This window comes from Pseudorca crassidens, chromosome 14 (genome assembly GCF_039906515.1).
Source record: "Pseudorca crassidens isolate mPseCra1 chromosome 14, mPseCra1.hap1, whole genome shotgun sequence".
In the NCBI taxonomy this organism is placed as follows: domain Eukaryota; kingdom Metazoa; phylum Chordata; class Mammalia; order Artiodactyla; family Delphinidae; genus Pseudorca; species Pseudorca crassidens.
Window position 1 is genome coordinate 15018510 of NC_090309.1, and position 27372 is coordinate 15045881.

Sequence of the window (27372 nt, forward strand, 5' to 3'; positions counted from 1 at the left end):
GTTACTCTAATCCCTTCCACATATTTTTGCCAACTAACACTCCTTAAACACAGCTTTGACTTTTTTGATTTCTTTTTGCCTGGGACACAAGAATGGACACTAAACACACCACAGCTGAGCTAACTCCTCCATAACTGGCCTCACGATGCCTAAGCACTATTGTCTCCCAATTTGATCCAATGAACATATGTGCTGCAGTTCCTCTCACCTCCAACCCCTGGGTCATGTGATTTTCCTCCAGAATCCGCCCCCACCTCCACCTTCTCAGTGTTTTCTGTTCCCTTCAAGATCAGTTCCACCTCCTCGGGGAGGCCGACCTTACCAACTGGGGCTACAATGGTCCCTCACGTCTCTAAGTCCTATAGCCCCTCTGTATGCGGCACAAGGACCTCTGCAAAAGACCCATCTCCCCAGTCAGACTGCCGCTTTGAGTGCAGGGACCTTCTCGTATACTTGTTTTATATTTCTTAGACCATTTGCACAGCACTAGGCTCGAGATACATTCTCAAAAATATCTGGTAATTCATCGTGCTGAACAGCTCCCTGGAGAAGTCTGTGTGCTCAGGACTCATCGCATCCTTCCTTTCCCTCTCCGATTCAGTCCTCTCTAGTGTCCCAAGATAGATGTTCTCTGGAAGAACAGTTCATCTATCTTAGAACAGTGACAAAAACCTCCCTGGACTCCCAAAGCACAGGCTTTGTCCCCATTCTGGCCACTGAATCCCACAGGCTCCATTTAAGACTATTTCTGGGCAAGGTGGTGAAAAAAGGTAAGGAATGCAGGGTAAGCCACCAGGCTAACACGAAGACATAGCACATTGGGGGACTTCCCTGGTGGTCTGGTGGGTAAGACTCTGTGCTCCCAATGCAGGGGGCCTGGCTTCGATCCCTGGTCAGGGAACTAGATCCTGCAGGCTGCAACTAAGACCCAGTGCAGCCGAAAAGAAAAAAGAAAAGACACAGCACATTGATTCAGGGGTCCTGACAATAACCAGGCCAAAACACGCACTGGAGACAGAAAGGGCCAGTAAGGTAAGCAACCCAAATTGATGAAATACACATTTCTTGGGGGATTCTGCCTGAAATTCTCTTCCCACCCAAGCAAATCCAGACCCAAACCCCATAGCCCACTTAGAAAATAAGCTGTCAGGAAAGGCAATGGACCCAGAAGTGACTAGAAGCTTCTTCTAGTAGAACAAAGAGAACTAGAGTGAGGATTCTTCCTACACATTTCTGAAGGTCCACGTCCTCTTGAGGTACGCTCTGTCTTATTACCATTAACAACGTAACCCAAACCAACGCCTTCTTTCCCAAACAGAAGTGCTTGCTTACCTGTCCCCCTCTTAATTCTTTCTCATTATGGAAAGAGCAAGGGTTTTCATTCATGACTCAAAATCATTTGTTCAAGTGAACTCTGTCCTTGGGCTCAGAAAGGAGTTTAATAAGGTCTGAGATTAGAAGCTCTGGGGAGAGCCCTAGATCCGACTGTTCTACCTCTGCCTTCCTTCTTGGCAACCACTTAGACTAAGAACAAGAAAACAGTCCCTGTGTGCCATCACCGGGGTGCAGGTTTCTGTGAGTCCCTGAGGTTTCCGGAGCATCAGCCCTGAAAAAAAAAAAAAAAATTAAAGAATAAAACTGGTTTCATCATTCAATTATGCCTCTGTTAAGAACTGACTTGAGGGCTTCCCTGGTGGCGCAGTGGTTGAGAGTCCGCCTGCCGATGCAGGGGACACGGGTTCGTGCCCCGGTCCGGGAAGATCCCACATGCCGCGGAGCGGCTGGGCCCGTGAGCCATGGCCGCTGAGCCTGCGCGTCAGGAGCCTGTGCTCCGCAGCGGGAGAGGCCACAACAGTGAGAGGCCCGCGTACCGCAAAAAAAAAAAAAAAGAACTGACTTTAAAAATCTTCAAGCAGCTGTAAACATATTCTGAATAAACAGTCTTCTTTAGCCAAATGCCTGCCTCTTACTATCCATGTCACTGGATGGAAAGAAGGGGTCCCTGCAGGAGTCCGAGAGCTGGACCATCAGTACCCAGGAGGCAGCACCAGTGTAAGTGGTGGGGATCTGTTTCTGACGATGAAGTTACTGAGATCTGGGGCAGCATCTCAAAGGGGTGAGGCTGATTTAGAGTGACACGTCGGTGCACGGTCTTAGCTTAAATGCTCAGGCTTTGCTTAGGTCTCAGACGCAGGTTGGGCCTAATACCAGATTAGGTTCCTACGACGGTAGAAACTCAAAATGCAACACTGTGCCTACCCTTCCTCAGTTAGCACCAACATTGTACATGTGGCAGCTGCCTAGCCAGTGTGGCTAGCTCGAAGCCCTTCCTCCCATGAGTCCACCCTAGGAAGAGGGCTGGACAGGCCCACACCTCATCATGGGGGAAGTGGACACCACGGATGTCTGTCACAACAAGAATGTGGATAAGTATGCAGATGACTGGCAGTCGTACCTCACAAACTTGGTTGACTTTTTTTTTTTGGCACGCTGCACAGCTTGCAGGATCTTAGTTCCCTGACCAGGGGTTGAACCCAGGCCCTTGGCAGTGAAAGCGTGAAGTCCTAACCACTGGACCACCAGGGAAGTACCCAGACTTGGCTGACTAAGGACGGAGGGTGGCACTGCCCTGAGGTCAGCCCTCCAGAGAATATGATCTGGGTTCCCTACAAACTGGCTGCCAGTAACAAGATGGACTCTTTGTCAGGGGGCAGGACGCACTGACTGATTCCTAACACCAAGAGCAGGAACACCTCCCGACTCTAGGGCTAGACATTTGGCTCACTGTAACTGAGGGGGAGGGCAGTGCTCCTCAGGAACTAGCTCTCTCTGGGGTCTCAGCATCTGCCTCCCTTTCCTTTCCCTCCCCCTTGACCTCCATGACAGCATATGACCAAACACTCACACACTGGCCAACCTTGCGAAGGTGACAGGCAAGTATGGTGACGGCAATCTCAGGAAGGCTCTTCTGTTACTGGGCTCGAAATGTATCAAGCAGCAGAGATGCATGACCAACTTTACATGCCTGCTGGCGCCTCAGTTCTGGCTGCCGCCCTGCTGGGGGCTTCAATAGGGACAGTTACTATCTGTAAGAGAGAAAGAAAAGAGCAGAAACTGTCAAACAAGCAAGTACTGGAAATCACAAAGTCACTCCTACCAATATTAGGCAAGTTCCTCATGGCTGGGCCTGAAGAAATGGCCATCCTATAAAGATGGATCCTTTCCAAATTCAGTATTTATGGTGCACCCACTTTACTTTTTTTTTTTTTTTTTTTTGCGGTACGCGCCCCTCTCACTGTTGTGGCCTCTTCCGTTGCGGAGCACAGGCTCCGGACGGGCAGGCTCAGCGGCCATGGCTCACGGGCCCAGCCGCTCTGCGGCATGTGGGATCTTCCCGGACCAGGGCACGAACCCGTGTCCCCTGCATCGACAGGCGGACTCTCAACCATTGCGCCATCAGGGAAGCCCACCCACTTTACTTTTTTAATTAAAAAAAATTTTTTTTAATTGAAGTAGAGTTGATTTTCAATGTCATGTTAGTTTCAGATGTACAGCACAGTGATTCAATTATATATATAATATATATCTGAATACAGATATTCTTTTTCGAATAGCTTTCCATTATAGGTTATTACAAGATATTGAATATAGTTCCCTGTGCTATACAGTAAGTCCTTGTTTATTTTTATGGTGCACCCACTTTAGGCAATGAGCTACATTAAGGGCAATGATTTTAAGTTTAAGCTTGCTGGAGCTTAAACTCTCTGAATAGGTATTTAATCTAGAAATTGGGTCCACACCTTAAATAAAAACGCGCACACAGGTGTGCCACTTCCTTCATCGGCCTTGTCGCTGGGGCCTCCCCGGCCCTTCCAGCCCCGACCAGGCCTCCGCCGCAGGCATCACCATCCCAGGGGGGCGCCGCAGCCAAAACTACTGGCCAATTTGGGGTCACAAATCCCGGTGCTCGCCGGCTGGGATACGCGTATGTTAACAGAGATCTCAGTCCATCGAGACACCCAGCCAGAGAGGGTGGGACTCCGGACAGCAACTTTCTCGGTGGGGAAAACAGGAAAGCAACTTGCCTCAGGTCATCCAGCGAGACCAAAACCGATGTCTCCGGTCTGCCAGTAAGGAGTCTCTCTCTGTTCTGCAACTCTCAGCCTTGTCTCGCCCCAGAGCGACCATTTCCGCCCCACATTCCTTCTCCTTGGACCCCCGGGTCTCGCCCGCTGAGCCCCCGAGTTCCCAGAGCTTTCGCGATTGGGGTGCCTCAGCCCCTCCGGGCCTCCTCCGCGCATGCGCACGGGCCTCCTCCGCGCATGCGCACGGCCCTCCGCGCCTCCAGAGACGTGAGTATGAAGAGCCGCAATGGTCAATCTCCGCCGGAGACTTGGCTTCTGGCCAAAAAGGGCCTGGCTGAGCAGTGGCCAAAGTTGGCAGTGCCTTCCGGGTGCGAGGATAAGCTAACTGGGCAGAGCCGCGGCCGCAGAGCCCGGGCGCAGTCGGAGCGGACAGGTTCCGACGCCAGCGCGATGTGGCTGTTGCTGCTGCCGCTGGCTGCGCTGCTGCTGCTGGCCGTCCTCGGCAAAGTTTGCAAGGGGTTGTTCTCCAGCAGCTCCCCGAACCCCTTCTCCGAGGATGTCAAGCGGCCACCCGCGCCCCTGGTGACCGACAACGAGGCCAGGAAGAAGGTTCTCAAGCAAGGTGAGCGGGAGGGACCCCGGGGTCTGAGGCTGCGCCTGGACATCCTCGCGGGTTAGCGTTCCCCAGATGCAGAGTGATGGGAGGGCTTCTTTGCACGTGGAGGCACCCGCTTTAGAGTCCGCCACTGGCGAGAGCCTTGGTCCCCGCAGGCCCGGGGAATCGTGGCCACACGGGCGCGGGCATCGTCCTCGGCGAGCCAAGTTTTTGGCATAGCCACGCTCAGGCCCTACCACTTAGTATAGCGGTGGCTAACCGGATAAACAAGAGGTGGCTAACCGGATAAACAAGAGACCCTTCCCCTACTTTGCTTTAAGACCTTAACGTTTTCACTTATCTTCCCCATGGGTTCAGGGACTTGGGAGAGCTGCACAGAAACCTTTATAGGAAATTGCATTTGGCCCATCAAGTGATTTGACTGGTTATGCCTGCTCCCATCTCTTGTTGAAACGAGACTCAACAGGGTGACTCAGGCTCAGAGCTGCTCTTCCATTGACCTGCACTGTCATCTTTAAAAAGTATTTGCGAATTTCCTCTAAGGTTTTAAAGAAAGAGTTCTACTGCTTAAAAAAGAAAAAAGAAAAAAAGAATAACCTGTAAAGAGAATAATCTGTTGATATCCGAGATCTCTCTCACCTGTTCACTTGTAAATTTTAGTATTCTGTGCAACAAGTCTTGCTACACAGTTGGAGACAGTATTGTTCTAAGTGGAAGGGCTATTAGTTTGAACTTCTGAGATCAGAGTTTTAATTGGACTCTGTCACTAATTTGCTGCGAAAACATTAGCAAGTCACTCCATTTATCTGGATTGGTCTAAAAATGAGATGACTAGTTTAACTGTTGCAACTAACAGTTTAAATGACAGTAGAATGGAAAATATCAGAGTGCATAATACATGGTTCTGGTAAGTATTGTGAAACTTCTGTTTCAGGTATTTATATTATATACTAACATACGTTCTGGGATGTGAATATGAAATATATTTTTCACTATAGGTCTTTTAAAAAACATTTGAAAAGTTGAAAGTTTACTGAGTTCCCTAGCAGCTTGAAAAATTCCAAATCTCAGTTCTTCAGGAGTGATCTTTTTTTAAAAAAATATATTTATTTATTTATTTATTTATGGCTATGTTAGGTCTTCGTTAGGTGCATGGGCTTCTCATTGTGGTGGCTTCTCTTGTGGAGCACAGCCTCTAGATGTGTGGGCTTCAGTAGTTGTGGCACGTGGGCTCAGTAGTTGTGGCACATGGGCTCAGTAGTTGTGGCACGTGGGCTCAGTAGTTGTGGCTTGTGGGCTCTAGAGCACAGGCTCAGTACTTGTGGTGCACAGGCTTGGTTGCTCCGCAGCGTGTGGGACCTTCCCGGACCAGGGCTTGAACCCGTGTCCCCTGAATTGGCAGGTGGATTCTTAACCTCTGCGCCACCAGTTAGGAGTGATCTTGAGAGAACAGATCTTGTGTAGGAAGTGCCCATACAGCACCACGGGCTGTCCAGTTTTGTCTTGTTTAGGTGCTTCCTCCTCAACCCCACCTCCACGATTTCTCAGAGCAGCTCTGTCCTGCCTCTGCATCAGGATGTTGAAGAACCATCATCCGACTGGGCTGCTCCACTGCTAACTGCAGACCCTGCATTTTCCAAAGATAACCTGCTTGTGAATGGACCAGTCCATGAGCCAGCAGCCTGCACTGGCCCCGTCCCCCTCCTTGTTTCCTTTCTTCCCTAGCTCGCTCTCTGTCTGCACTTAGGTTTCTCAGCCTGTATTGCAGCATTGTTTTGTTCCTATGATAGTTTGTGGATTTTTTACTTTCTTTGCAAGTAGGAAACATCCCCAGCTACATAGTGGCTTTTCTTAAATCAGTTCAGATCAAACCAAATCACTTTGTTTACCCCGCCTGGCTGGTCCTGAATATTTCCCAGGTAAAATGTTTGAGACATTTTAGTCAGGAGCTCCTTGCCAAACTGCTCTAGAGTTTTCTGGCGTTGTACAGGCTAGAGAATTCTGCCTTGGTTTCCACATCACTGCTCTTTCACTGCCCCCCAAGAAGCCCCCACCTCCATCTCCTCCATCTGCTGCAGCTTTCTCAGCCAGCCGAGTGCCAGAGAAGCTGGATGTGGTGGTCATAGGCAGTGGCTTTGGGGGCCTGGCGGCAGCGGCGATCCTGACCAAAGCTGGCAAGCGAGTTCTGGTGCTGGAACAACATACCAAGGCGGGAGGCTGTTGTCATACGTTTGGACAGAATGGCCTTGAATTTGACACGGGTAAGGCTTCTGTGGAAAAGGGCTGGGAGCTGGTGGTTTGGAGCAGCCATGGTGGGACGATCCTGGGCATTTCTGTGATTTTGGAGGCCCCGTCTTCTCCCTGGGCACCGCTTTCCTTGTCTGACAGCTGTACCCGCCGGCAGCCGAACTGGGCAGGGATTTGGTGGTTTCTGCTGCAACCCCCCTCTACAGAAAGGGTGGGTACCCCCTCTGGGCACAGACTCAGCCCTGCAGGACAACCTCTTTCACCTTGCTTCCTTGTTGGAGCTTTTCCAGGGCTCGATCCCCATATCCCTATGACACTTTGTTTTTCTGTCTCCCAACAGGAATCCATTATATCGGGCGCATGCAGGAGGGCAGCTTTGGCCGTTTTATCTTGGACCAGATCACTGAGGGGCAGTTGGACTGGGCTCCCACGGCCTCTCCCTTTGACATCATGGTACTAGAAGGGCCCAATGGCCGAAAGGAGTTTCCCATGTACAGTGGGGAGAAAGCCTACGTACAGGGCCTCAAGGAGAAGTTTCCCCAGGAGGAAGCTGCCATCGACAAGTATATAAGGCTGGTTAAGGTAACACGGACATGCTGAGGACCCCCTGCTTATTCCCAGCAAGGCTGACCTTCCTCATTAGCGGAGTGATGGGTAAGGGAGGCAGGAAGGAGGAACAGGCCTGTCTGTCTGGAGCTCAGCCTCCACTGGAGTTGGCCTCTGTGCCCCGGGGGCCCTCTGTCTCTGGAGCCTGGGCTCCGCAGCTGCCACTCTCACTCTGGCCTCTGGGGGGCGCTCAGCTCTCCTCCCTGACCACGCTGGCCTCCCTGACCACACTGGCCTCCCTGTGGTCGTATCACCACTTTTTCACTTCATCTGATTGGGATTATTCACAAGGAATTTGGGCTGGAAACTGAGAAGCAAAAAAGGACTCACCTGAGGGTAGAATGGGAAAAATTCACAGAGTATGGAGTTTTTTGTTTTTTTGTTTATAAATTTATTTACTTTTTTATATTTGGCTGCTTTGGGTCTTCATTGCTGCGCGCGGGCTTTCTCTAGTTGCAGCGAGTTGGGGCTACTCATTGCGGTGCGCGGGCTTCTCATTGCAGTGGCTTCTCTCATTGCGGAGCACGGGCTCTACGCAAGTGGGCTTCAGTAGTTGTGGCATGCGGGCTCAGTAGCTGTGGCTCCCGGGCTTAGTTGCTCCGTGGCATGTGGGATCTTCCCGGACCAGGGATCGAACCCATGTTCCCTAAACTGGCAGGTGGATTCTTAACCACTTTGCCACCAGGGAAGTCCCAAGTACAGAGTTTTTGTTTGTTTGTTTGTTTGTTTGTTTGTTTGTTTTCCCAAGTACAGAGTTTTAAAATGCAAATTCAGCCAAGTTCAGCCGGGGCTAAGTGTTGCTGGCCCTCGGGCTATGCAGGCTGTTGGAAAGGTGAGTCAGGAGATGAGATCTGTTCCTCCCTGCTCATTCCCTTCCCCAGGTGGTATCCAGAGGAGTCAGTCATGCCATCTTGTTGAAGATCCTCCCGCTGCTCATGGTTCAGGTCCTCAACAAGTATGGGCTGCTCACCCATTTCTCTTCGTTCCTCCATGCATCCACCCAGAGCCTGGCCGAGGTCCTGCGGGAGCTGCCAGCCTCCCCGGAGCTCCAGGCCGTGCTCAGCTACATCTTTCCCACTTATGGTGGGTACTGGCCTTGGGCCCCAGGCAGCTCCTGGCTCTCAGTCTTCCTTCCTGAGCCTGCTTGGCTGACTGAAATGGAAGAGCACACACCCTCTGGAGCTTATGGAGGAGATGTCTGTCCGCCTCCCTACTGGACACACTGATAAAAATTCCCTTCACCCACGCCCTGGATGACTTTCCTTTCCAACCAAAACTGTCCTCCCTGGCAGCATGACAGTTTGCAGGGAGGACATTCCCAGTGGCCCCAAGACCTGTAAGGTTCCCCGTTCCCCACATTTGGATGGAAACAGGCCCTCTGGCTGCCCTGAGCCCCGGGGATCACTTGGATCCTGGGATGCATAGCCTCAGACCGCGTGTTTTCCTTTTTTTTTCTGGCCATGCCTCACGGCTTGCGGGATCTTAGTTCCCCCACCAGGGATTGAACCCGGGCCCCTGGCAGTGAAAGCACCGAGTCCTAACCCACTGGACCGCCAGGGAACTCCCAAAGGCTGCGTGTTTTCTGATGGGAACCCGTATTCCTTTCTGAACGAAGGTAGCGCTGCCCCTCCTGCCTCATCACCCCTTCCTTCCTTCTGTAGGCGTGACCGCCAGCCACACCACCTTTGCCATGCATGCTCTGCTGGTTGACCACTACATAAAAGGGGCCTTTTATCCCCGAGGGGGTTCCAGTGAAATCGCTTTCCACACCATCCCTGTGATTCAGCGGGCCGGGGGTGCTGTCTTGACGAGGGCCCCTGTGCAGAGCATCTTGCTGGACTCAGCTGGGAAAGCCTGCGGTAAGAGCCCTGCATTGTCTTCACAGTCCCTGGCCGGGGTGGGAGAGACCTGGGGTCTCTGGGTGCAGAGCAAAGAAAGCACTGAGGGCAGAAGGTGTAGAAGAACTGACCTCCAAGTCGGGGGTTAAAGCCTGGAATCTGTCCCAGTCTGGGGCTGCCCGGGGATAGCGATTGGCCTGGAAGCAAAAAGGACACGGGAAGGTTAAAGGGTGGCATGGTTCCCAGAGAACAGTATTTCATCATTTATTCAATGGATAAAAATAGTTATCTGGTAATCTAGGACCTCCTGAGTGTAGGGACTGTGTCTTTTTAATCTTTATGTCTATAGACTTTAGCACATAATAGAGTCCAGTAACTGTTTGTTCAGTGACTGATGGAGTGAGTACGTAACCTGGGTGCTCGTAGGGTGGTGTGGAGGCCGGCAGGATGCCCTGCCTTCAATCTGTAAATGGCAGAGTGGGACCCAGACTCTACCCTGGCTCAGGTGTTTGCTGTCACCTGCACAGAGCGTCAAAATCCCACCGTGGATGAACTCTGTGAGGAGAGGCTCTATGCAAGGAAGGACTCTGGTAGACAGAACAGGCCATCCCGGCTGCGGGTGCTTCAGAAGCATCAGCTAAGGGGGCAGAGAGAGGCCTGGGGAAAACAGAGCTGGTGTGACAGTAAATTCACCAGAGGAATCTTTCAAGGAGGAGGTGGTGAGTGGGTAGCCCAGGGCACGCAAAAATCAAGGGAGAAAAGACCGTCAGCGGTCTCCAAGGGCATGTGTGTAGAGGAGACTGGGAAGTTCCCGGTGGTGAGAGGGGGGTGGCTGTCTGATGTGTGAGACTTTCTCTCATGTTCATGAGCAAGTTCTTCCAGCCGTCAGGGGGTCTGTGGACCAAGGTGGGTTTATCAGTTCAATTAAATTCAGTGGCGGATATATTTATTTGTGTTTTTCACGTGCTAGGTGATAAAAGATAAGTAAATCCTAATCTGTAACTCAAGAAGTTTCCAGTCTCACAGGGAAGATGACTGCGCTATAATTAAAGTGCCACATAGAGGCGGGCACCAAGGATGGAGGTGACACAGAGGGTGGTGGAACAGGGAAGGCCTCAGAGGGAGGTCATGAAGGGTGAGAGGAAGCTAGCCAGAGGGGAGGGGTGGTTATTCCAGGCAGGGGGAACAGAATGTGCAGAGGCAGAGAGGTATGAAAGAGCTGAGTATTTTTAGGCATCTGAAAATGTTAGGTTGAATCATAAGAGACTGCCACATTTATAGGTTAAAAAAACGGTTGACTATCAGCTATTTCATACAGTCCTACCTAATAGTTTAGTGAGAATGGCCAGAGATGAGGCTGGACGCACGAAAGGGACCACATCAGGGAAGGCTGAGACAAGACCTTGGAGTTTAAGTAGAGGTTGAGGTGTCTTTGGAGGATTTTGAAAAGAGCAAGTTGGGACGGGAAGTCTGGCAGCTGTGAAGAAGGGTCTAGGATTCCAGTGAAGGCCTTCAGCCCATGGGCTCTTTCGGGGTTCGTGTGAAGGTTGGTGGGTTGCTCAAGAGAAGCGTGCCCACGCAGGGTGGGGAGAGAGGTAGGAAGCCAGGGCGGGGACCGTGAGCCAAGAGGGCAGCGCTTCAGGATGGTTCCCTCACTTTGCAGTTTGGCCTGGGGCCTGCCCGCTCGGGGTCAATGTGGGAGAGATCTGGGGGGTGGGGAATAGGGACCTTTCTCATCCTCCTGGAGCTTACAGAACCTCAGCCAAGCTCTTGTGCCTGCAGGTGTCACTGTGAAGAAGGGTCAGGAGCTGGTGAGCATCTATTGCCCTGTCGTGATCTCCAACGCAGGATTATTCAACACCTATGAGTACCTGTTGCCAGAGAAGGCCCGCTGTCTGCCAGGTAAACGACTGGGCTGCATCACTGTCCTCCAGGTGCCCCAGGCCTGCCCTCTGCAACCAGCTGGCTCAGCCTGGCTGATGCTTCCCCCAGCATTAGCACTGCCCTTTGACCCTCCATAGGCAGAAAAGGTGAGCACACCGGTTTCTAACATCCGTTCCCAGAAGGCCTCTGTTTAGGGGGTGGCATCAACTTCCTTTGTATCACATCCTCCCCAAAGACCCTTTGGTCCTTATCTCTCATTTCATTCTTGGCATATTTACTCCCTTTCCCCTTATCACCTCAACCATGTTTCCCTTTCCTCTTTCAAGTCTCCAGTCCTAGTTGCCCATTTCCAGTTTCCCTAGATCTTAGATCATCTCTCTGCTAGTCCATGATGGTGGGTTGAGTCCTAAAGGAACGTTTCTTGGACTTTCACTGAGTTTGCCCTATGAATCCTGCTTCCTTCCTTAGTTTCTCACTTATTTTGAGTGGGGAAGCCTGATCTGATATTGTTGGTAAGGGGAGCCAAGGCTGGCGTGGAGAAGAAGGCCTTGATAATATTGTTGTGGGCCTGCCTCTTCAGGAAGCAGCTCTGTATTGGTGCCGAGGCTGCAGGAGTATCCTCCGCTCCGTGAGCCCTGAACTCAAAATAAGCCTCAGTCTAGTCATCTCCACTGATACGCCGCGTCCAAAACTAAAAGCCTGTTTTTGTTCTTGCCTTGATCCTCGGCCACTGGGTAGAGGGCTCGTCACCCTAATGGTGATGGCTGGGGAAACAGAGGCACACAGGTGAATAACTGCCCAAGGCCACCCAGCTGGAGGTGGCCAAGCTGAGAGGAGAAGGCTGGTGTGTCTGACTCCTAAGCCTGGGCTGCTGGCCTGCTCTGGGCTGGGAAGCATGGGGCTTCCAGAGCGAAGGCCTCACTTGAAGGGGCAGGAGAGCAGGTCGGCCCACAAGGAACAGAGTGGCTGAGCCAAGGTTAGCTGAGACGTCACCATTTGGAAATGTAGCTGGCAGCTCCCCATGTGATTGAGGGGAGGAGGCCGCTGGCTGGGAGGGGACCGGCGATCCTGGAGGGTGAGGCAGAGGCATCTGCGTAAAGGCCTCTGGCTGGGGTGGGGAGTAGGGAGCCACTCACGATGAGTTTGGGGTGGAAACCCCGGACTTCACTGGTGCCCGGGGAGGAGCGCTGTGGAAAGAGCGCTCCGCCCCAGAGGGCGGGCCCAGGGATGTGGGTTCAGTAGAAAAGTGAGGCCTTGGATTTCCTGGTGGGGGAGAGGGTGGGTGGCCGTCATGATTGTCTCTGAGGTACAGGCCATGTGCTCCTGGGAACTGGCCTCCTCAGCCCTCTGCCTCACTTAGCTGGGCCTCGGCCGGCACCTGCTGCCAGCAGGGGCCTCCCCTCTCTCAGGCCGGGTGAGCTGAGTGGGGTGGGGCAGAGACCGCCCGGTGGCCTTTGGTTCGTGCCTCCCTCTCTCCCAGGACCTCTGAACCCTGACACTGTCCCCTGACAGGCCCAGTGTTCCCCCAGGCCCGCCTTCTCTCCAGGCAGCCATGCCACAGACTTAGCTGCCGAGCTTGCCTCCCTTCACTGGCGGAAGCAGCTTCCACTGCTCTTACGTATCCCAGCCCTGAAGACAGTCTCATGTGCCAGCCCCTACCTGCCTGAAGGACCAGCTGCCTCTCTTGAGCGGGAGCTGCATGAATCCCAGTTTGAGAGCATTTCAGACAGTGGCAGCAGTGATGCTTAACTCAGAGACCCCAGGTGCTGGGATTCCTACGTTTCCAGCTGTTTGGGGGTAGAGATTCTCACAGTTCTGTCTCCCTCTCAGAGATGGGAACAGGATATCTGGTGGCCTTGGGGACAGGCAGTGCTAGTTGGGGTCGAGGGTGGAGGTGGGGTGGTCAGGCAGGGGGAGCCTTTGTGAACAGGAGTGCCTTTCTTAAATTCCACGGCTGAGCTTTGAGGAGGGTAGTTTGGAGAGGAGGAGTTTTGAGTAGGGAAGACTAGTTTGACAAAATCAGTAGGGGAGCTAAGGCTGGTGTGGAGAAGCAGGGCTTGGTCTCATCGTCGTGTGCCTGATTTGAGACCCAAGGTTCTGTTTTTCTGCCAGGTGGGTGGCTCCTGGACCCCTTCCTTCTAGCTGGGGAAAGGGACAGGAGGGGCTGGGTGGAGGTGATGGCTGTGCTAAGGGGCTTCTGAAGACCTGGGGGTATCACTCCTGGGCCCCTGGTTCTCTCTGTGCCCACCCTGCCCCACCTGGAAAGGGGGTGCCCACAGCTGTGGTTCCCCAACGATGCTGGGACCCAGGGGAGAAGGTGCTCCTGACTTTCCAGGGCAATTACTACTACTCACCACATCCCCTGCCCCGCCTCGGCGCTCCCACAGCTGGGCGGCTCGGCGCTCCCACAGCTGGGTGTCATATGCCCGTTGTCCTACTGTAATTGTTACAACGCCCCCTTGACTCTCAGAAGTGGCCTGTTCTGGATGATAAGTTTTATGGTCACCCTCCCCGTAGCACTCAGGTCTTCGCAGCCTCTAATAGGAGAGCCAGCTTCTTCAGGAAAGTGGACAGTGGACAGGCATCACGTCCGATTCCTTGCAGTGTTCCCAAGGCCTCGCAGAGGATCCAGCGCATTTTAGGTCCTCAACAAATATTTGTTACATGAATTAAGCAGAGCAGCCAGTGGCGACTTATCCCTCAGGCAGAGGCTGGAAATGGTCCTGGGAATGGGAACAAAGGATAAGACTCCGGGGCTTCCCTGGTGGCGCAGTGGTTGAGAGTCCGCCTGCCGATGCAGGGGACACGGGTTCCTGCCCCAGTCCGGGAAGATCCCACATGCCGTGGAGCGGCTGGGCCCGTGAGCCATGGCCGCTGAGCCTGCGCGTCCCGAGCCTGTGCTCCGCAACGGGAGAGGCCACAGCAGTGAGAGGCCCGCGTACCGCCAAAAAAAAAAAAAAAAAAAAAAAAGGATAAGACTCTGTGGGAGCAACTTCCAGAAAACTGGTCTGGGCTCAGCTGTTGAGAGGTGGGAATGCCCAGTGGCTTCGGTCCAGGGGACCAGAGGCTCCCACGGTGCCTGGTGCCTTCCTCCTCAGTGCTATTCTTCCCTCCTCCCCAGATGAACCCTGAAATGCCAAGTGCCAGTGATGCCATTTGCATCTGTTCATCTGCATCACTTACCATTTTAAGGCCTTGTGCTGACTGTTCAGCACAGGAGGAATTATGCATATTCAGTCATTAGATGGTTTGTATTCAACTTAATACCGAAGCCAAGGCTTACAACGAAATACTGTTCCTAGCCGTGGTCTTTGTAGTGCAGAGCCCGTCATCCGCTCATAGCTGAGACATTAAGGGGACGATGGGAGGCAGCGAGCAGCTCAGAGAGCCAGGCGTCACTCACTGCTCCTCAAGGCGCTCAGAGCAGAAGTCTGAGGCCGTGGCATCCACAGGCAGGAGACCAAAGAGCAGGCTCCTGCCGGGTCGAGTTGTCCAAACGTCTGAGGCTGCAGATGAGGTGAGTGGGCGTCCGCAGGCTCCCGGGGCAGGGGCAGCAGTTGGTGGCCTTGTTCACGCGGCCCTGCCGCCTCTGCAGGTGTGAAGCGGCAGCTGGGGATGGTGCGGCCCGGCTTGAGCATGTTCTCTGTCTTCATCTGCCTCCGAGGCACCAAGAAGGACCTGGGGCTGCCGTCTACCAACTACTACGTTTATTTTGATACAGACATGGACATGGCGTAAGGCGTGGGTGTGCGTGTGTGGGGAGGGTGCCCTCCCCTGATGCTGGGGGAGAAGCAGCAGGATGCAGGATGGGAGGAAATGGGCAAGAATCTACTCCCAAAGGGCTTTTCCCTACCTAGGCTGTGCCTTGGCCTCATCCCTTCGGGGATCCCTGGGGGTGACCTACCCTCGGGGTGGTGCTGTTGGCTACGGGGAACAAGGCCGGGACCGACAGCCCCTCTCCTCCCCCAGGATGGAGCACTACCTCTCTCTGCCTGCGGACAAGGCTGTAGAGCACATGCCCGTTCTCTTCATTACTTTCCCGTCGGCCAAGGACCCGTCGTGGGAGGACCGGTTTTCAGGTGGGGCTTGAGGTTCTGGGGCGGGGGCTTGGGCGGGGCAGGGGCAGCAGTAGTGACCCCGCCCTGCATCCCCAGGCCGCTCCACAGGGGTCGTGCTGGTGCCCACCTCCTATGAGTGGTTCGAGGAGTGGCGGGACGAGCCCCAGGGAAAGCGGAGCAGCGGCTACGAGACCCTCAAGAGCTCCTTTGTTGAAGCCGCTCTGTCGGTCGTCCTGAAGCTCTTCCCACAGCTGGAGGGGAAGGTAGGAGGACAGATTTCTGTGGCTGGTGCATCTCTACCCTTTCTTTGGGGCAGGGGAACCAGGCCTGGGCTGACTGAGCTCCAGGAAAGGATAGGGAGCCCGTGCCGGCAGGCAGCTCGTGCAGGGGCAGGAAAGGAGGTGAGGGTCTCACAAGGTCCCACTCCCACTCTTCGGCTGCCTCTTTTGCCTCCTCAGGTGGACAGTGTGACTGGAGGGTCCCCGTTGACAAATCAGTTCTACCTGGCAGCCCCCCGGGGGGCCTGCTACGGGGCTGACCACGACCTGGGCCGCCTGCATCCTGGTGCGATGGCCTCCATGAGGGCCCAGAGCCCCATCCCCAACCTCTACCTGACAGGTACACTCACTGCTGCATTTTGCCAGGACCTGAGACCCTGGGCTTCCCTGTCACCCAGAGTCCTCCATTCTTGCCCTCAGATCCTGCTGCCCCCTGCAGCCTCCCACACCCTGAGCTGGGCTGCCTCGGCAGCTGTGGACCCTGGTCCTGGTCCTGGTCTGAAGCCATCTCTGGGCAGCCCTGGCCCAGGGGCTCTTGTCCATCCCTGTCCCCCACTTGGGGGGGGGGGCAGCAGTGCACACGGGCCTCTGCTTTTGTCTCCTAGGCCAGGATGTCTTCACCTGTGGGTTGATGGGAGCCCTGCAAGGGGCCCTGCTGTGCAGCAGCGCCATCCTGAAGCGGAACCTGTACTCAGATCTTCAGAAGCTTGGCTCAAGGGTCCAGGCACAGAAGAAGAAGAACTAGTTTGGTCAGGGATGAGTCAGAGGAAATTTGGCCAGTGCTCCGGCACAGCCCCTGACTTACCCATGTCTTTCTGATCACGTAAAGTACTCGTTTTTAATTTCTGAATAAGAGTCCGACGCAGAAGTGTAGCATAGATGGCGCTTTTTTTTTTTTTTTGGCTGTGCTGCACAGCATGTGGGATCTTACCCCGACCAGGGATTGAAGTCCGTGCCCTCTGCAGTGGGAGTGCAGACTCTTAACCACTGGACTGTCAGGGAAGTCCCTAGATGGTGGTTCTTAAACTGAAGCTCTTCCAGCCAGGCAGGTGGTGATCCTTCATATCTTTTTTTTTTTTTTTTTGCGGTACGCGGGCCTCTCACTGTTGTGGCCTCTCCCGTTGCGGAGCACAGGCTCGGGACGCGCAGGCTCAGCGGCCATGGCTCACGGGCCCAGCCGTTCCGCAGCATGTGGGATCTTCCCGGACCGGGGCAGGAACCCGTGTCCCCTGCATCGGCAGGCGGACTCTCAACCACTGAGCCACCAGGGAAGCCCCTTTCATACCTTTTATAACATGCTGTCTCTACAAAAGGCCCAGCGTGGGTTACTGACTTGGGTGACTTTAATGGTTCATCAGGCAGCGCTCTGCATCCCGCACCCACACCTCCTAACTCAGAGCCATCAAACCAAATATTCTTTGGTCAGGTGGCCAGAACCCTTGAGAGTGTGGGGCGGCTGAAGCAGGGTGGTCCCACTGGCCCGAGGCTTCTCTTCCCATTCCCCCTTAGTGCCTCTCCGCGGGCGTCCTACACAGCGGAGGGAGGGTGCCTGATGAGCACGGTTTGGGTTGTAGTTCCATAGGTTGAGGCTTCAGATCCCATTTTTCTGGCTCCACTGGCTTTCAGCGGGTGGGGAACCGCCTGTGATAGGGTCCATGTGGACGTGGGGGCAGGGGGCTGACAGGACGCATTAGTTAGCAAGGTGTATGTTACAGAAGAACATCCAATGCGCATGCAGCCAGGGCCTGGGCTCGTCTTCCTTATGATCGGGGTTAAATTGGGTTCTCACCATGCCAGCATCAAGGTACCCTCCCAGACCTCAGGGCCTGAGCCTCGAGACTTAGCTTCCTAAAATACACAGCGAGACGGGGGCGTTCGCCGTCAGGGCAGAGGCCTGGAAAGACAACTTCACTGGGGTTGATGCAGGTGGAGAGAGCTTTCAAGCCAAGGGTACAGCAAAGGACGAGCCCTAAGAGGTAACGAGTGTATTATGACAAGAAGCCCAGCTACTCCCAACCTAGGACAAGGGCTGCCTGGTGAGGAGGAGGAGGTTGGCAGGCAGTCAATCAGAACATGGAAAATTACAGACCACGTGCAAAGCTTGGGAATGCGTTTCCGGTGTATTGGTTCTTACGTGGGGATTGGGTGGGAAGGTGAGTGAAGGCTAAAGGTTTAAAAAAAAAATGACCTTCCACTTACGTTAGGCCTTATTTTAATCAATTTCAATACAGTACTAATAAATTTATTAAGGGGGATTAAGAGGTACAATATAATCAATAATACTGAAATAACTTTGTATGGTGACAGATGGTTACTAGACTTACTGTGTTCAATTTGCAATGTATACAGATATCGAATCACTATGTTGTACACCTGAAACTAATATAATGTCGTATATCGACTGCTTTTTAAAAAATAAGGAGAAAAATTAAATTTAATGATTTTAGAGCTTTAACATTTGAAATTTATTTTGGTTTCTGTGCAGAGATACATAACTACGTGGTGACGGCATTCATAAAAGCTAGGTAAAACATTATATGTGGAAAAATACTTGTCATTAGACCAAATAGGCTTTTTTTTAAAAAAAATATTTATTTATTTATTTGGCTGTGCCAGGTCTTAGTTGCAACATGCAGGACCTTCACTGCCTCGTATGGGATCTTTGTTGCGGCATGCTGGATCTTTTTAGTTGTGGCACGTGGGAACTTCAGTTGCGGCATGCGAACTCTTAGTTGTGGCATGTGGGATCTAGTTCCCTAACCAGGGATCGAACCCAGGCCCCCTGCATTGGGAGCGTGGAGCCTTAGCCACTGGACCACCAGGGAAGTCCCCAAATAAGCTTTAAAGAAATAAAATTAAGTGATTATCATTAAGTTACAAGGTGGAAATACAAAACATTGCAAAACAGTAGTATCCTGCTAATTGGGTAAACAAAAAAAGAAGGGAAACAATTTCAACAATCAACCATTTATTGAACATGTTAGACTTCTGAATTAAAAGGATATCGACAAGTGTGAGGAAGCTGACTTTGTTGGCAGCTTGAAACACTATACAGCTCAGACCCAATGCCTTTACAGAGGAGTTTCTAGATCGGGATATTTAGGAAATTCACACGTGACTTAAGAAACTGAGGTGAGATTCAGCCTTGGTTCTGGATGTATGGTTCAATTAAACTTGAGAATCTCTTCTCAGGATTCTTTCTTAAGCAAGACAATGCCAAACGCAACTGTCCCAGCGAGAGTTTTTACAAAACAGCTGGCAGAAGTACAGGGTCTGGTGTATGGCATACTCGTCTTCCCTGTTCAAATGATTCAGAACATGTGCAAAGCGTGCTAGCTTTCATCACACATGCAGCATTACATAACAAGTTACCCTGCAAAAATGAGGGGCAGGCTTTTGAATTAAATGACATGAAATGGGAGAAGAAAATGAGAATCATTATCGGGAATTTTAGAGGTTTAGAGTTCGTCACCAAAAGTTTCATTGAAAGCCATTATGTGAAAAGAAATGTCAGTGTGTACATAGCTAGTTGTCAGGTCTTTCTGAGTTATCTTAGCCTTTCTAGGTAGACTAGCCTTCCACTCCCACAGAGTCCAGAGGTAGACTCTTCAAATAATTCTGAAGCACAGATTCCTCCAAATAGAAACCACCCTGCCACCAAAAACTGGGGCCAGGAAAGGAAGCACAGAGCCATCTGGATAGGGCACCTCTCATGCCCGCCTCCCCGCGCCCCCCCCCCCCACAGCTGGAGAGATCCTCCCCTCCCCCACCAGGCCACCCTCATCTGCACAATCTCTAGGAAAACATGCTTCAAAGAGTCTATCTTCAAAAAGACAACTACCCAGAAAACAACTTTTCCTTTGTTGTGGGAGATTTCTTTCAGTGCAATTTCTAAAGTGAAACTTAAATTCTTTTGTACTCTTTCACACAAGAAACCTACTTCTCAGAGGCTCAAGAAGTGAAGCTTTGCAGACGCTACAACAATACTTAGGCGTCCACTTGGTGCCAACCGACTTGGGGCCTGAAACCAACCTTGCTTTCTGCTCTCCTCCTTACTATCAATGTCCATCAGTGAGGGACAGCAACCAGTAGCCAGAAAGAGCCGTGTGAGACCTAAGTCACAGCCAGATGTCCTGAACAAAGAACATGTCTCCTTTGCAAGAAGAAACTGAACTCAAGTCCCCGGGGACTGTCCCGTGTTAGGCAGATACGCAGATGGCGCCCTGGGTGCTCCTGAAGGAGATTCATTTTCTTGGGGAGACCAGACAGAGATGGCAGATACCGGCTGCCCTGTTTTGCTCAAGTTCCAAAATGTGTGAGTGGCATTACCAGGAGCTATTACAGTAAAATGGAAAGAGCCAATCACGCGGGGCAGGGGAGTCAGGAAGGTGCATGGGCAAACGTGAGCTGGGCCCTGAGGAAACAGGTTTCGGGGAGGCAAGGGAAAGAAGAGAAGGTGGGGGGACGCGCCCTAACTGGAAAACAGCCACCGGAAGCCAGGGACTGGAGGACGCAGCAAGGACGAAAAGGCACAGAGGCCTGGACGGGCCCGACAAGAGGGACCTTTGGCCCAGCGAGGATGCAGGGAAAGACAGGCAGGACAGTGCCGGCCTGCGGAGCCCTGAACACCAGAGTCCACGAACTTGATTCTCGAAGCCACGAGACACGCTTCAGATCACGGCAAGTACTCTGGAAAGATCACTCTGCTCTCTTCGCATACACAAAAAATGGACAGAAGACCAATTAAGGTGGCTCTTGGGAAAAAAAAAAATCTAGGAGAGAAGTGGAATGGGTGGCAGTGTGGGTGGGGCAGGGAAACAAGGAAAATGGAGACTGTAGCTGGAGATGGTTCTCTAAAAATGGATAGGACTTTCGTGACAAGACATAAAAACGGCACAAGTATGCAGTTTGGAGTTGAGGTGATTAAAGAGATTGGGCAGTTGAGAGGGGCAGCTTAAGGGGCAGAAGAGAGAAATTCCGTTTCAGTGACAATAGGATGACCAAGCTGAAATATTCAGCACACAGCAGGACTGGGTTCTTTGGGAACTAGGCCAAGGATAAAAACTTGGGAGTCACTCACTCAGAGGATAAAGAATGGATGAGTTTCTAGGGAAACAAAGGAAAAGACAAAGACCTGTCTTGGAGGGCCTTCTCCTCCACCAGCACAGGGTAAGACAAAGGAGTTCTCAGAAGCCAGGACAGAGAGACCAGAAGAGGGGAAGTTTGATTTGATGGTCTAAGTGTCCAATTCTATCAGGGACAAGACTGAGCTTTGAGAACAAGCCACTGGATCTGGGGATCTGAACCTCTGGGAAACCATTATTAGCAGGAAGACAAGGACCAAAGTGACTCTGTAAAGGTTATGAGGAAGATACATGGCAAGGGAATGGAAGCTGGACCACAAATAGGATGAATGGGATCGGGGAATCTGGGCATGCACGAAGACGGAAGGAAAGGGGTGAGTGGAGACAGGAAGAAAGAGAAAACATTAGAGGGGAGGAAGAAAGGCAGGGAAAGGGGAGACAGAAAAGGGAGTAAATAACCATGGTCTTAGGGGATGATGCCAAGAAGAGTCCTCATTCCTTACCTCTACAGATGTTACCTGCAGAGAATGAAAGTCTCAACTCAAAGTCACGGGCTGTTTTAAGCGAGGTGGAAGATACCATGACAAACAGGATGGCCCCTTCTTCCTCCAGACTTCTTCGATGGCCTACAATTCATCCTGTTCCTCTCACTTCCCACATTCTTTGCATTTCCCTGAGATCAGCTATTCTCTTTCAGTTTTTTTTTTTTTTCCCCCCCAGAAACAACTCTCTTTAGGCTCTTGATAATAGGGTAGCACAACTAGAACAGATTTAAATAAAACAATAAGCTGATCCAAAACACTACCCTCCGTTATGTCAGGGGAACTCTCTGAGTTTCTTTTTTTTTTTTTTTTTTAATATTTATTCATTTATTTGGCTGCACTGGGTCTTAGTTGCAGAATGCGGGATCTAGTTCCCCAACCAGGGATCGAACCCGGGCCCCCTGCACTGGGAGCAAGGAGTCTTAACCACTGGACCACCAGGGAAGTCCCCTGAGTTTCTTAAATTTTAATAATCCCTGACATGGGACAGAAGGAGAATTTTTACTAATTAGCCTTGGCGTTTTTTATCAGATAAGAGGACCATTAACTAGATTCAGGTAAAGGAGGGAGTATAGTCAGTTTGTAAATGTAAGTCTATTTTAGGCAACAAAGGCAAAATAGAGTTTGTGGGAAACATGTTTCATAAAAGCCCTTCGAAATTTTTAGACCCAAACCAAACAGTCCTTGCTTTCTGCCCCAAGGCATGAACTCACCCTCCTTCAAAAAGTTTCTGTAATGATGGTGAGTAGGGATGAACACAATGTTTCAATAATCGTAACTGTGATTTTTAAAACATCTGTGATGGGCGTAGTGGCTTTACAGCTTTCCTCCCAGAACCCCCAAGTTCAGTTTTCTGCTCAGTACAACTAAATGGAAGTGGCTTCACTTCGTCTTAAATAATATGAAAATGTCAGAAGAACGTGAAGAGCTTGCACTAGGCAGGCTGGACTCGCAGGCAGTAAAGCATGTTTTTTAGCTGCAGTTTTGGTTTGCTGCTGAAGCCTTTGAAGAGAATCGTGTTCAAAGGAGCCCTCTGCCCATCAGCATTCACTACATTCTACATCTTTTGTAGGGCACATCCCCGCAAAGGGAGAGGCCTTGGTAGAAACAGACTACAGCCTGTAGTTTTCTCCTAGGTCCGCGAAGGTAAGTAGTGGCGAGTGCAATGCTGTTTTCAAGGGCTAACTTTACGACAGGGCCAAGACCCGAGGGAGGGCAGTCAGCAGCAGTCACCTGCCCAGGGCTGAGGTCTCCCTTTGGTCACAGCTGGGCACGCCCACATGCTTCCCTACTCACACTCAGGGGGACAGGCTGGAAGACACCAGCATAAATAACGGGAACACAGGAGGACAAGTTCGCCAAAGTGCAGGTGCAAAACCCAAAGCAATCCCCCCTGCCTCTGCCAGCCCCGACTTGCCACCAAACCCTAGAGGAGGGGGTGTGTCTCTTAGGTCACAGTAGTTTTCTCTTCATTTTTCTTGATTTAGAAACAAATCAGCAGGGAGGACAAGGTTCTCAAGAACAGAAAAATCAAATCTGAAACAAGAGCAATACAATCTATTGGTAACATTCATCTTTTTCCAAAGGAATATACCTCACTGCTATGATCTTGGGGTGGGAGGTGGCGGGGGGAAGATCTTATAGGAGTTGAAGTTCAGGAGAAAAATTCAAAATTAAGACAAACTGACCCTCCACCATACAAACAGCAACTGATAAAATAATAGCACATAAAATTATTTTAAAAGTCAGTTTGAAATAAAACAAACACTAGAAAGATACATACTTGGTGGAGGGCATATGGGAATCTTGGGCGTCTACTGTGCACCATCCTATATTGTTTTGAATTGTTTACATGCACTTTTTTTTTTAATCAGAAAAAAATTATAACAAAGGGGAAAAGAAATCCTTGAAGTCAATTATCTGAGAAGGTTCTAGGCCAGAGTTATATTGTGCAGCTGACCTACTGGGCTAGCAAACAAAGAGATTCTGAGCTGCGCGGCTTATTTTGTAACTGGTATGCGGACTGTGTTCCCTGTGGGAAGTCGGGCACCAACCACTCTTTACCAGTGTCCTGGCTGTGGCTGCACAGAGGGAGGGAGGGCGCATGCCGGCAGCAAGGCAGTGTGTCCCCACGCAGGCAGGCTGCCTCTGGGGTGGAAGGAGGGCTTTGCTTTCTGGCAGAGGCCTGGGCTGGCCGCACTCAGGAAGTCTATTTGCAGGGCTGATCTAGGGAGCTGGAAGCTCCCAGATCCTACATTTCTGGATTTGTTTGCTTCCAGGGCGTGTGGCCTAGTGCTTTACGACCCGGAGTGTGGATCCAGCAGCCTGTGGTGTCACCTGGAAACTCCCTAGAAATGAAGAAACATAGGCTCACCCCATACAGAGTTTGCTTTTTTTTTTAATCACAATTCCTAGGGTGAGTCACATGCCTATGAAAATTTGCGAAGTGCTGATGGAGTGTGAAAAGTACAGGCTGGGAGCCAAGGGAGTTGCCCTCAGGTCTTCCCTCATTTCTCACAGGAACTTGTAGTGGGAACTTAGGGGAAAAAATCATAATGTTTCTGGGCCTGAGCTTCCTCATCTGTTGAAGGAAGAAGCTGTTGCAGAGGCCTTGAGAATCTCTTCTAGCTCGAACATCACAGACATGTTCACATGAATGTCTATATGTTGTGGTCTGAAAAGGGCGGGGCAGTGGCAACAGCACCCCAGAATCAGCTGCTGCTACCGCCATGCCAAACACAAGCCCACTGCTGGGCCCATGTGAGACTGCATATCCCTCCTTCCTTCCTTACCTTTTGGTCCAAACGCTGGTAGTCACTGGCCTTTGGCCGCCGTGTAACTTTGGACCTTTTTCCTTCCAGGACGAAAGCAATAATCTGGGGAAAGGAACAAGTCAGAGATTAACAAGTGACTCTCTAATGACATATTTCAGTCTCTGAAATCAGAGGTAATCACGTGGTGGCCCTAATGACCCTGACAGTAAAAAGAGCAGGACATCCACAGAAAGGCCCTATTAACAATTATAAGGAGGACAGGGCCTAGTTACATCAGAATCCTTTATACTGCTAAACAGGAAATGAGAGATGCAGGAGGGCTCTTCTGGGCTCTAGCTTTTGGTGGTCTGTATGATTTACTCAAGAGCACTTGGTGAAAAGAACCGCCAGCTCCTCCCCAACTTAGCCTCCTCCAGGCTGACCCATCCACCCTCCTTTTATTTTAATATTAAGCAATAATTAATGTGCAGATAAGATAATTAACTTATCTGCAAATGTACTCTTTCACCCCACACTTTGCTTCATCTTAACCTTACCACTCTCATTTCATACCTAAGGTTACTCTCCATGAGGAGCACTTGGATGTAGAATAAGGAACGTACCACTTTTTTGTGTATGTGTGGCCGTGTTGTGAGGCGTGCAGGATCTTAGTTCCCTGACCAGGGATCAAACCCATGCCCCCTGCAGTGAAAGTGCAGCGCCTTAAGCACTGGACTTCCAGGGAATTCCCAGGAATTACCACTTTTACTAAATGTCTTCCCTCATTTCTCACAGCCCTAGGCCTTATGGCTATCATGAATTGGATCCTTCAATTTTAACCAGCTTACAGAAACTACTAAATTCTTAGGGCTGAATAAGAAATGAAATCATTTTGGGAAAAGAATCTGAAAATGAATATATATACATATAACTGAATCACTGTGCTGTACACCTGAAACTAGCACGACATTGTAAATCAACTACACTTCAATTAAAAAAAAAAGGAATGCAATCATTTTGTCCTTAGAGTGGTTACTAAGCAACACAACAAACCCTGCTGAAGTAAATGATGAGTGTATCCATGCAATTTCTGGCCTTTCGTCTAATCAGAAACTCAACTGACTGCAGAAAATATAGTCCCTGGGCTCTCTGCTGTTGGTGTTGAAGACTATGTAACCATTCTTTCTGCCACTGCACATGGAAAACAAAAGCTTGGGAAAGGAAGCTAGAAATAATAAGACAGGAAGCACTGTCTTTTTGAGAGGGGAAACAGGAAGATAAGGGCTCTAACTACTTACAGACTGTCAGGTACTCGGGTCCTCTCAGGCTGTGACAGATTGTAAGTTCCAAGATAACGGGAGGAGACCCTAATTTGGGTCAGAGCATAATAACGTCCTAAACTTGGCACCTGACGCAACAACAGAAGGCACTCAGAGGAAACAGACATGAAAATATATGATTTCTGAAAGAAGAATAAAGAACCCTAGCAGGGTCTCAGAAAAAAATGAAGTTTGTTTTTAAATTCCTAGTGCTTACAGGCAGATGAGTGATGGATACCCACACTCCAACCTTTCAGGATGGAGGAAATCCCATCCCTCCTCTTTTTTTTCTTTTTTTTTTTTTTTTTGCAGTACGCGGGCCTCTCACTGTTGTGGCCTCTCCCGCTGCGGAGCACAGGCTCCGGACGCGCAGGCTCAACGGCCATGGCTCACGGGCCCAGCCGCTCCGCGGCACGTGGGATCTTCCCGGACCGGGGCACGAACCCGTGTCCCCTGCATCGGCAGGCGGACTCTCAGCCACTGCGCCACCAGGGAAGCCCCCATTCCTCCTCTTAAAGCAACTCTTGACTTACCTTCCGCTTATTGTGGTAGGCAATATAGAGGACAGCAACGAGAATGGCTGCTGTCACCAGATATGCAAAGAAGTGGCTGCTCTCTGCACTGGAACTTCCAAGATTATCCTTATAACGGTCACCCTTCTCCCTACTCCGGGAATTCAAAACTGTGCTTCCACGGTTCTCACTGGAGGCAGGGCCAGGCATTTCTTTCTCGTCTTTGGGCGGTGCACCCTCTTCAGGCTCTGTATCCCCTTCCTCAGTCTCCTTGGGCTCCTCATCTTCAGGTGGTTCTAAAGACTTACCTCCTTCCTCCTGCTGGGTAGAAGAGCGGTCAGAGTCTAGCAATACTTTTCCCCCAGATTCAGTTCTGGAAGGCTGCAGAGCTTTGTCAGTTACTGTGTTTAAATCGGACTTGGTGGGCTCCTTGTTATCAGAAGAGGGGCTGGAGACCGACTTGGTGGACTGGTCTCTGGAGGAATTGCCAAGGCGGTCATTCTTGTGCTGCAGCTCGGGTTCCGAACTGCCAGGGACGGCTTTCGTGGCACTCCGATTCTGAGGGGGTCTGTCATTGTGTCCTTGCTCAGGCTGCAGGCTCAACGTGAGCTTGGAGTCTCTTGTAGAAGCCGGACTTGTCCTCGGAGCGACTGCTGAGGAGACTGGCAAAGAAGTGGGCTGCGTGGAGCCTGAAACAGAGAAACCGTCTGGCTGAAGAGAGGCAGGCGGAGAGGAAGGAATCCTCAGAACGTTGCAACGGGCAAACAGAGGAAGGGGCTGATGGCGAGCGGAGGGGTGGCGAGGGTCGGGCAGGGAAGAAGTGAGGTCAGGTGGCGACCGGCCACGGTGAGTATTGGTGGGCCTGGCGGCGTGACTGGGATTAGTGGAGGTGGGTCGAGGAGTTGTTGTGGGAGGCGGGGCGGGGGGGGGCCTTACCCGCCGCTGCGAAGCTCAGCAAGACGAACACAACCCGTAAACTCATCCTGCACAGACTGCGCTTCCGCCCTCTACTGCTCTCGCGAGATCAGCGCGCGGGCTCAGCGCTCATGCCCCACCCCTTCCTGCGTGCGTCTCCCGCAGCCATACCCGGTCGAGGGGCGGGGCTTGGGAAAAGGCCTGGGTGTGTGTGGTTAAGCTGTTTTCTCCGGGATGTTACTTCTTTTTTTGGTGTCGGCGCCGTGTTGTCCCCTGTGGAAGGCGTATCCACCTTTTTCTGGTTTCTTTGCTACATAGCAGCCGCTACAGACCGTTACTCCCCCTTTTCTTCTTTGCCCTTATACTTATGAGACAATATAGGCAGAGCAGGAGCTCCCTGGCCCGCGGACGATCCCACGGGAGTGAAATCGCTGTGGCCCAGCGCCTCTTCGCCCCATCTTCTGCCTACATTTCTACCTTCTCCCTCTCTCGTGGTTCTTTCCCTGCCGTACACAAATGCGTGGAAATCTGGAAACGGAAACCCACCCCATCACTTTGTAGCGGGAGCCTTTGCAACCCTGCTCCCCTCTGTCCTGACCCCACGGAAACTGCCCTCCGAGGTAGCCAAAGATCTT

At 51.4% G+C, this 27372-nt stretch overlaps 3 protein-coding genes across 13 annotated transcripts in view; 1 reads left to right on the top strand and 2 right to left on the bottom strand.

The window, feature by feature from the left end:
• Positions 1 to 4325, bottom strand: part of ELMOD3 (ELMO domain containing 3) — a 28556-nt gene extending 24231 nt beyond the window's left edge. For 4 of the 9 annotated variants that reach the window (XM_067704524.1, XM_067704515.1, XM_067704522.1 and 1 more), the window contains exons 1-3: positions 4082 to 4325; positions 2906 to 3082; positions 1333 to 1606 (exon numbers count right to left, since the gene is read on the bottom strand). In XM_067704524.1, coding sequence (XP_067560625.1) covers positions 1333 to 1386 — 54 coding nt within the window. In that variant the 5' untranslated portion in view covers positions 1387 to 1606; positions 2906 to 3082; positions 4082 to 4325. The other 5 variants (XM_067704517.1, XM_067704516.1, XM_067704519.1 and 2 more) reach the window with 5 other exon arrangements.
• An 11-nt stretch (positions 4326 to 4336) lies between these two features.
• RETSAT (retinol saturase) lies at positions 4337 to 18067 on the top strand. Of its 2 annotated transcripts, XM_067704514.1 has the most exons (11): positions 4338 to 4707; positions 6780 to 6962; positions 7289 to 7530; positions 8436 to 8637; positions 9216 to 9413; positions 11175 to 11294; positions 14872 to 15010; positions 15246 to 15355; positions 15431 to 15597; positions 15793 to 15952; positions 16218 to 18067. In XM_067704514.1, exons 1-11 carry the CDS (start codon positions 4359 to 4361, stop codon positions 16355 to 16357), a joined length of 2010 nt encoding a protein of 669 aa, XP_067560615.1. In that variant the 5' UTR covers positions 4338 to 4358; the 3' UTR covers positions 16358 to 18067. The 2 variants fall into 2 exon arrangements, 1 of the variants encoding a protein (XP_067560615.1); XR_010934408.1 differs by lacking the exon at positions 15431 to 15597 and having other exon boundaries at positions 4337 to 4707; positions 16218 to 16356.
• Positions 8573 to 26858, bottom strand: TGOLN2 (trans-golgi network protein 2). 2 transcript variants are annotated; one of them, XM_067704533.1, is made up of 5 exons: positions 26759 to 26816; positions 25844 to 26511; positions 24031 to 24114; positions 9524 to 9589; positions 8573 to 8706 (listed from the first exon to the last, which is right to left on the bottom strand). In XM_067704533.1, exons 1-5 carry the CDS (start codon positions 26802 to 26804, stop codon positions 8614 to 8616), a joined length of 957 nt encoding a protein of 318 aa, XP_067560634.1. In that variant the 5' UTR covers positions 26805 to 26816; the 3' UTR covers positions 8573 to 8613. The 2 variants fall into 2 exon arrangements, with proteins under 2 accessions (XP_067560634.1, XP_067560633.1); XM_067704532.1 differs by lacking the exons at positions 8573 to 8706; positions 9524 to 9589 and adding an exon at positions 21383 to 22774 and having other exon boundaries at positions 26759 to 26858.
• Between the last annotated feature and the right edge of the window lie 514 nt (positions 26859 to 27372).

What these genes read in the sequence shown, in the direction of transcription:
- RETSAT (XM_067704514.1), top strand. Translation starts at nt 4,359, where the DNA reads ATGAAGAGCCGCAATGGTCAATCTCCGCCGGAGACTTGGCTTCTGGCC. An exon ending in GATACAGACATGGACATGGC is followed by an intron (nt 15,011 to 15,245) that starts GTAAGGCGTGGG and finishes CTCCTCCCCCAG; the next exon opens with GATGGAGCACTACCTCTCTC. An exon ending in GTGGGAGGACCGGTTTTCAG is followed by an intron (nt 15,356 to 15,430) that starts GTGGGGCTTGAG and finishes CTGCATCCCCAG; the next exon opens with GCCGCTCCACAGGGGTCGTG.
- TGOLN2 (XM_067704533.1), bottom strand. Translation starts at nt 26,804, where the DNA reads ATGAGTTTACGGGTTGTGTTCGTCTTGCTGAGCTTCGCAGCGGCGG. An exon ending in GCTGAGCTTCGCAGCGGCGG is followed by an intron (nt 26,512 to 26,758) that starts GTAAGGCCCCCC and finishes TCTCTGTTTCAG; the next exon opens with GCTCCACGCAGCCCACTTCT. An exon ending in CTTTAACCCCCGACTTGGAG is followed by an intron (nt 8,707 to 9,523) that starts GTCAGTTCTTCT and finishes CTTCCATTTCAG; the next exon opens with TCAGCCAAGCAGGCTCAGGA.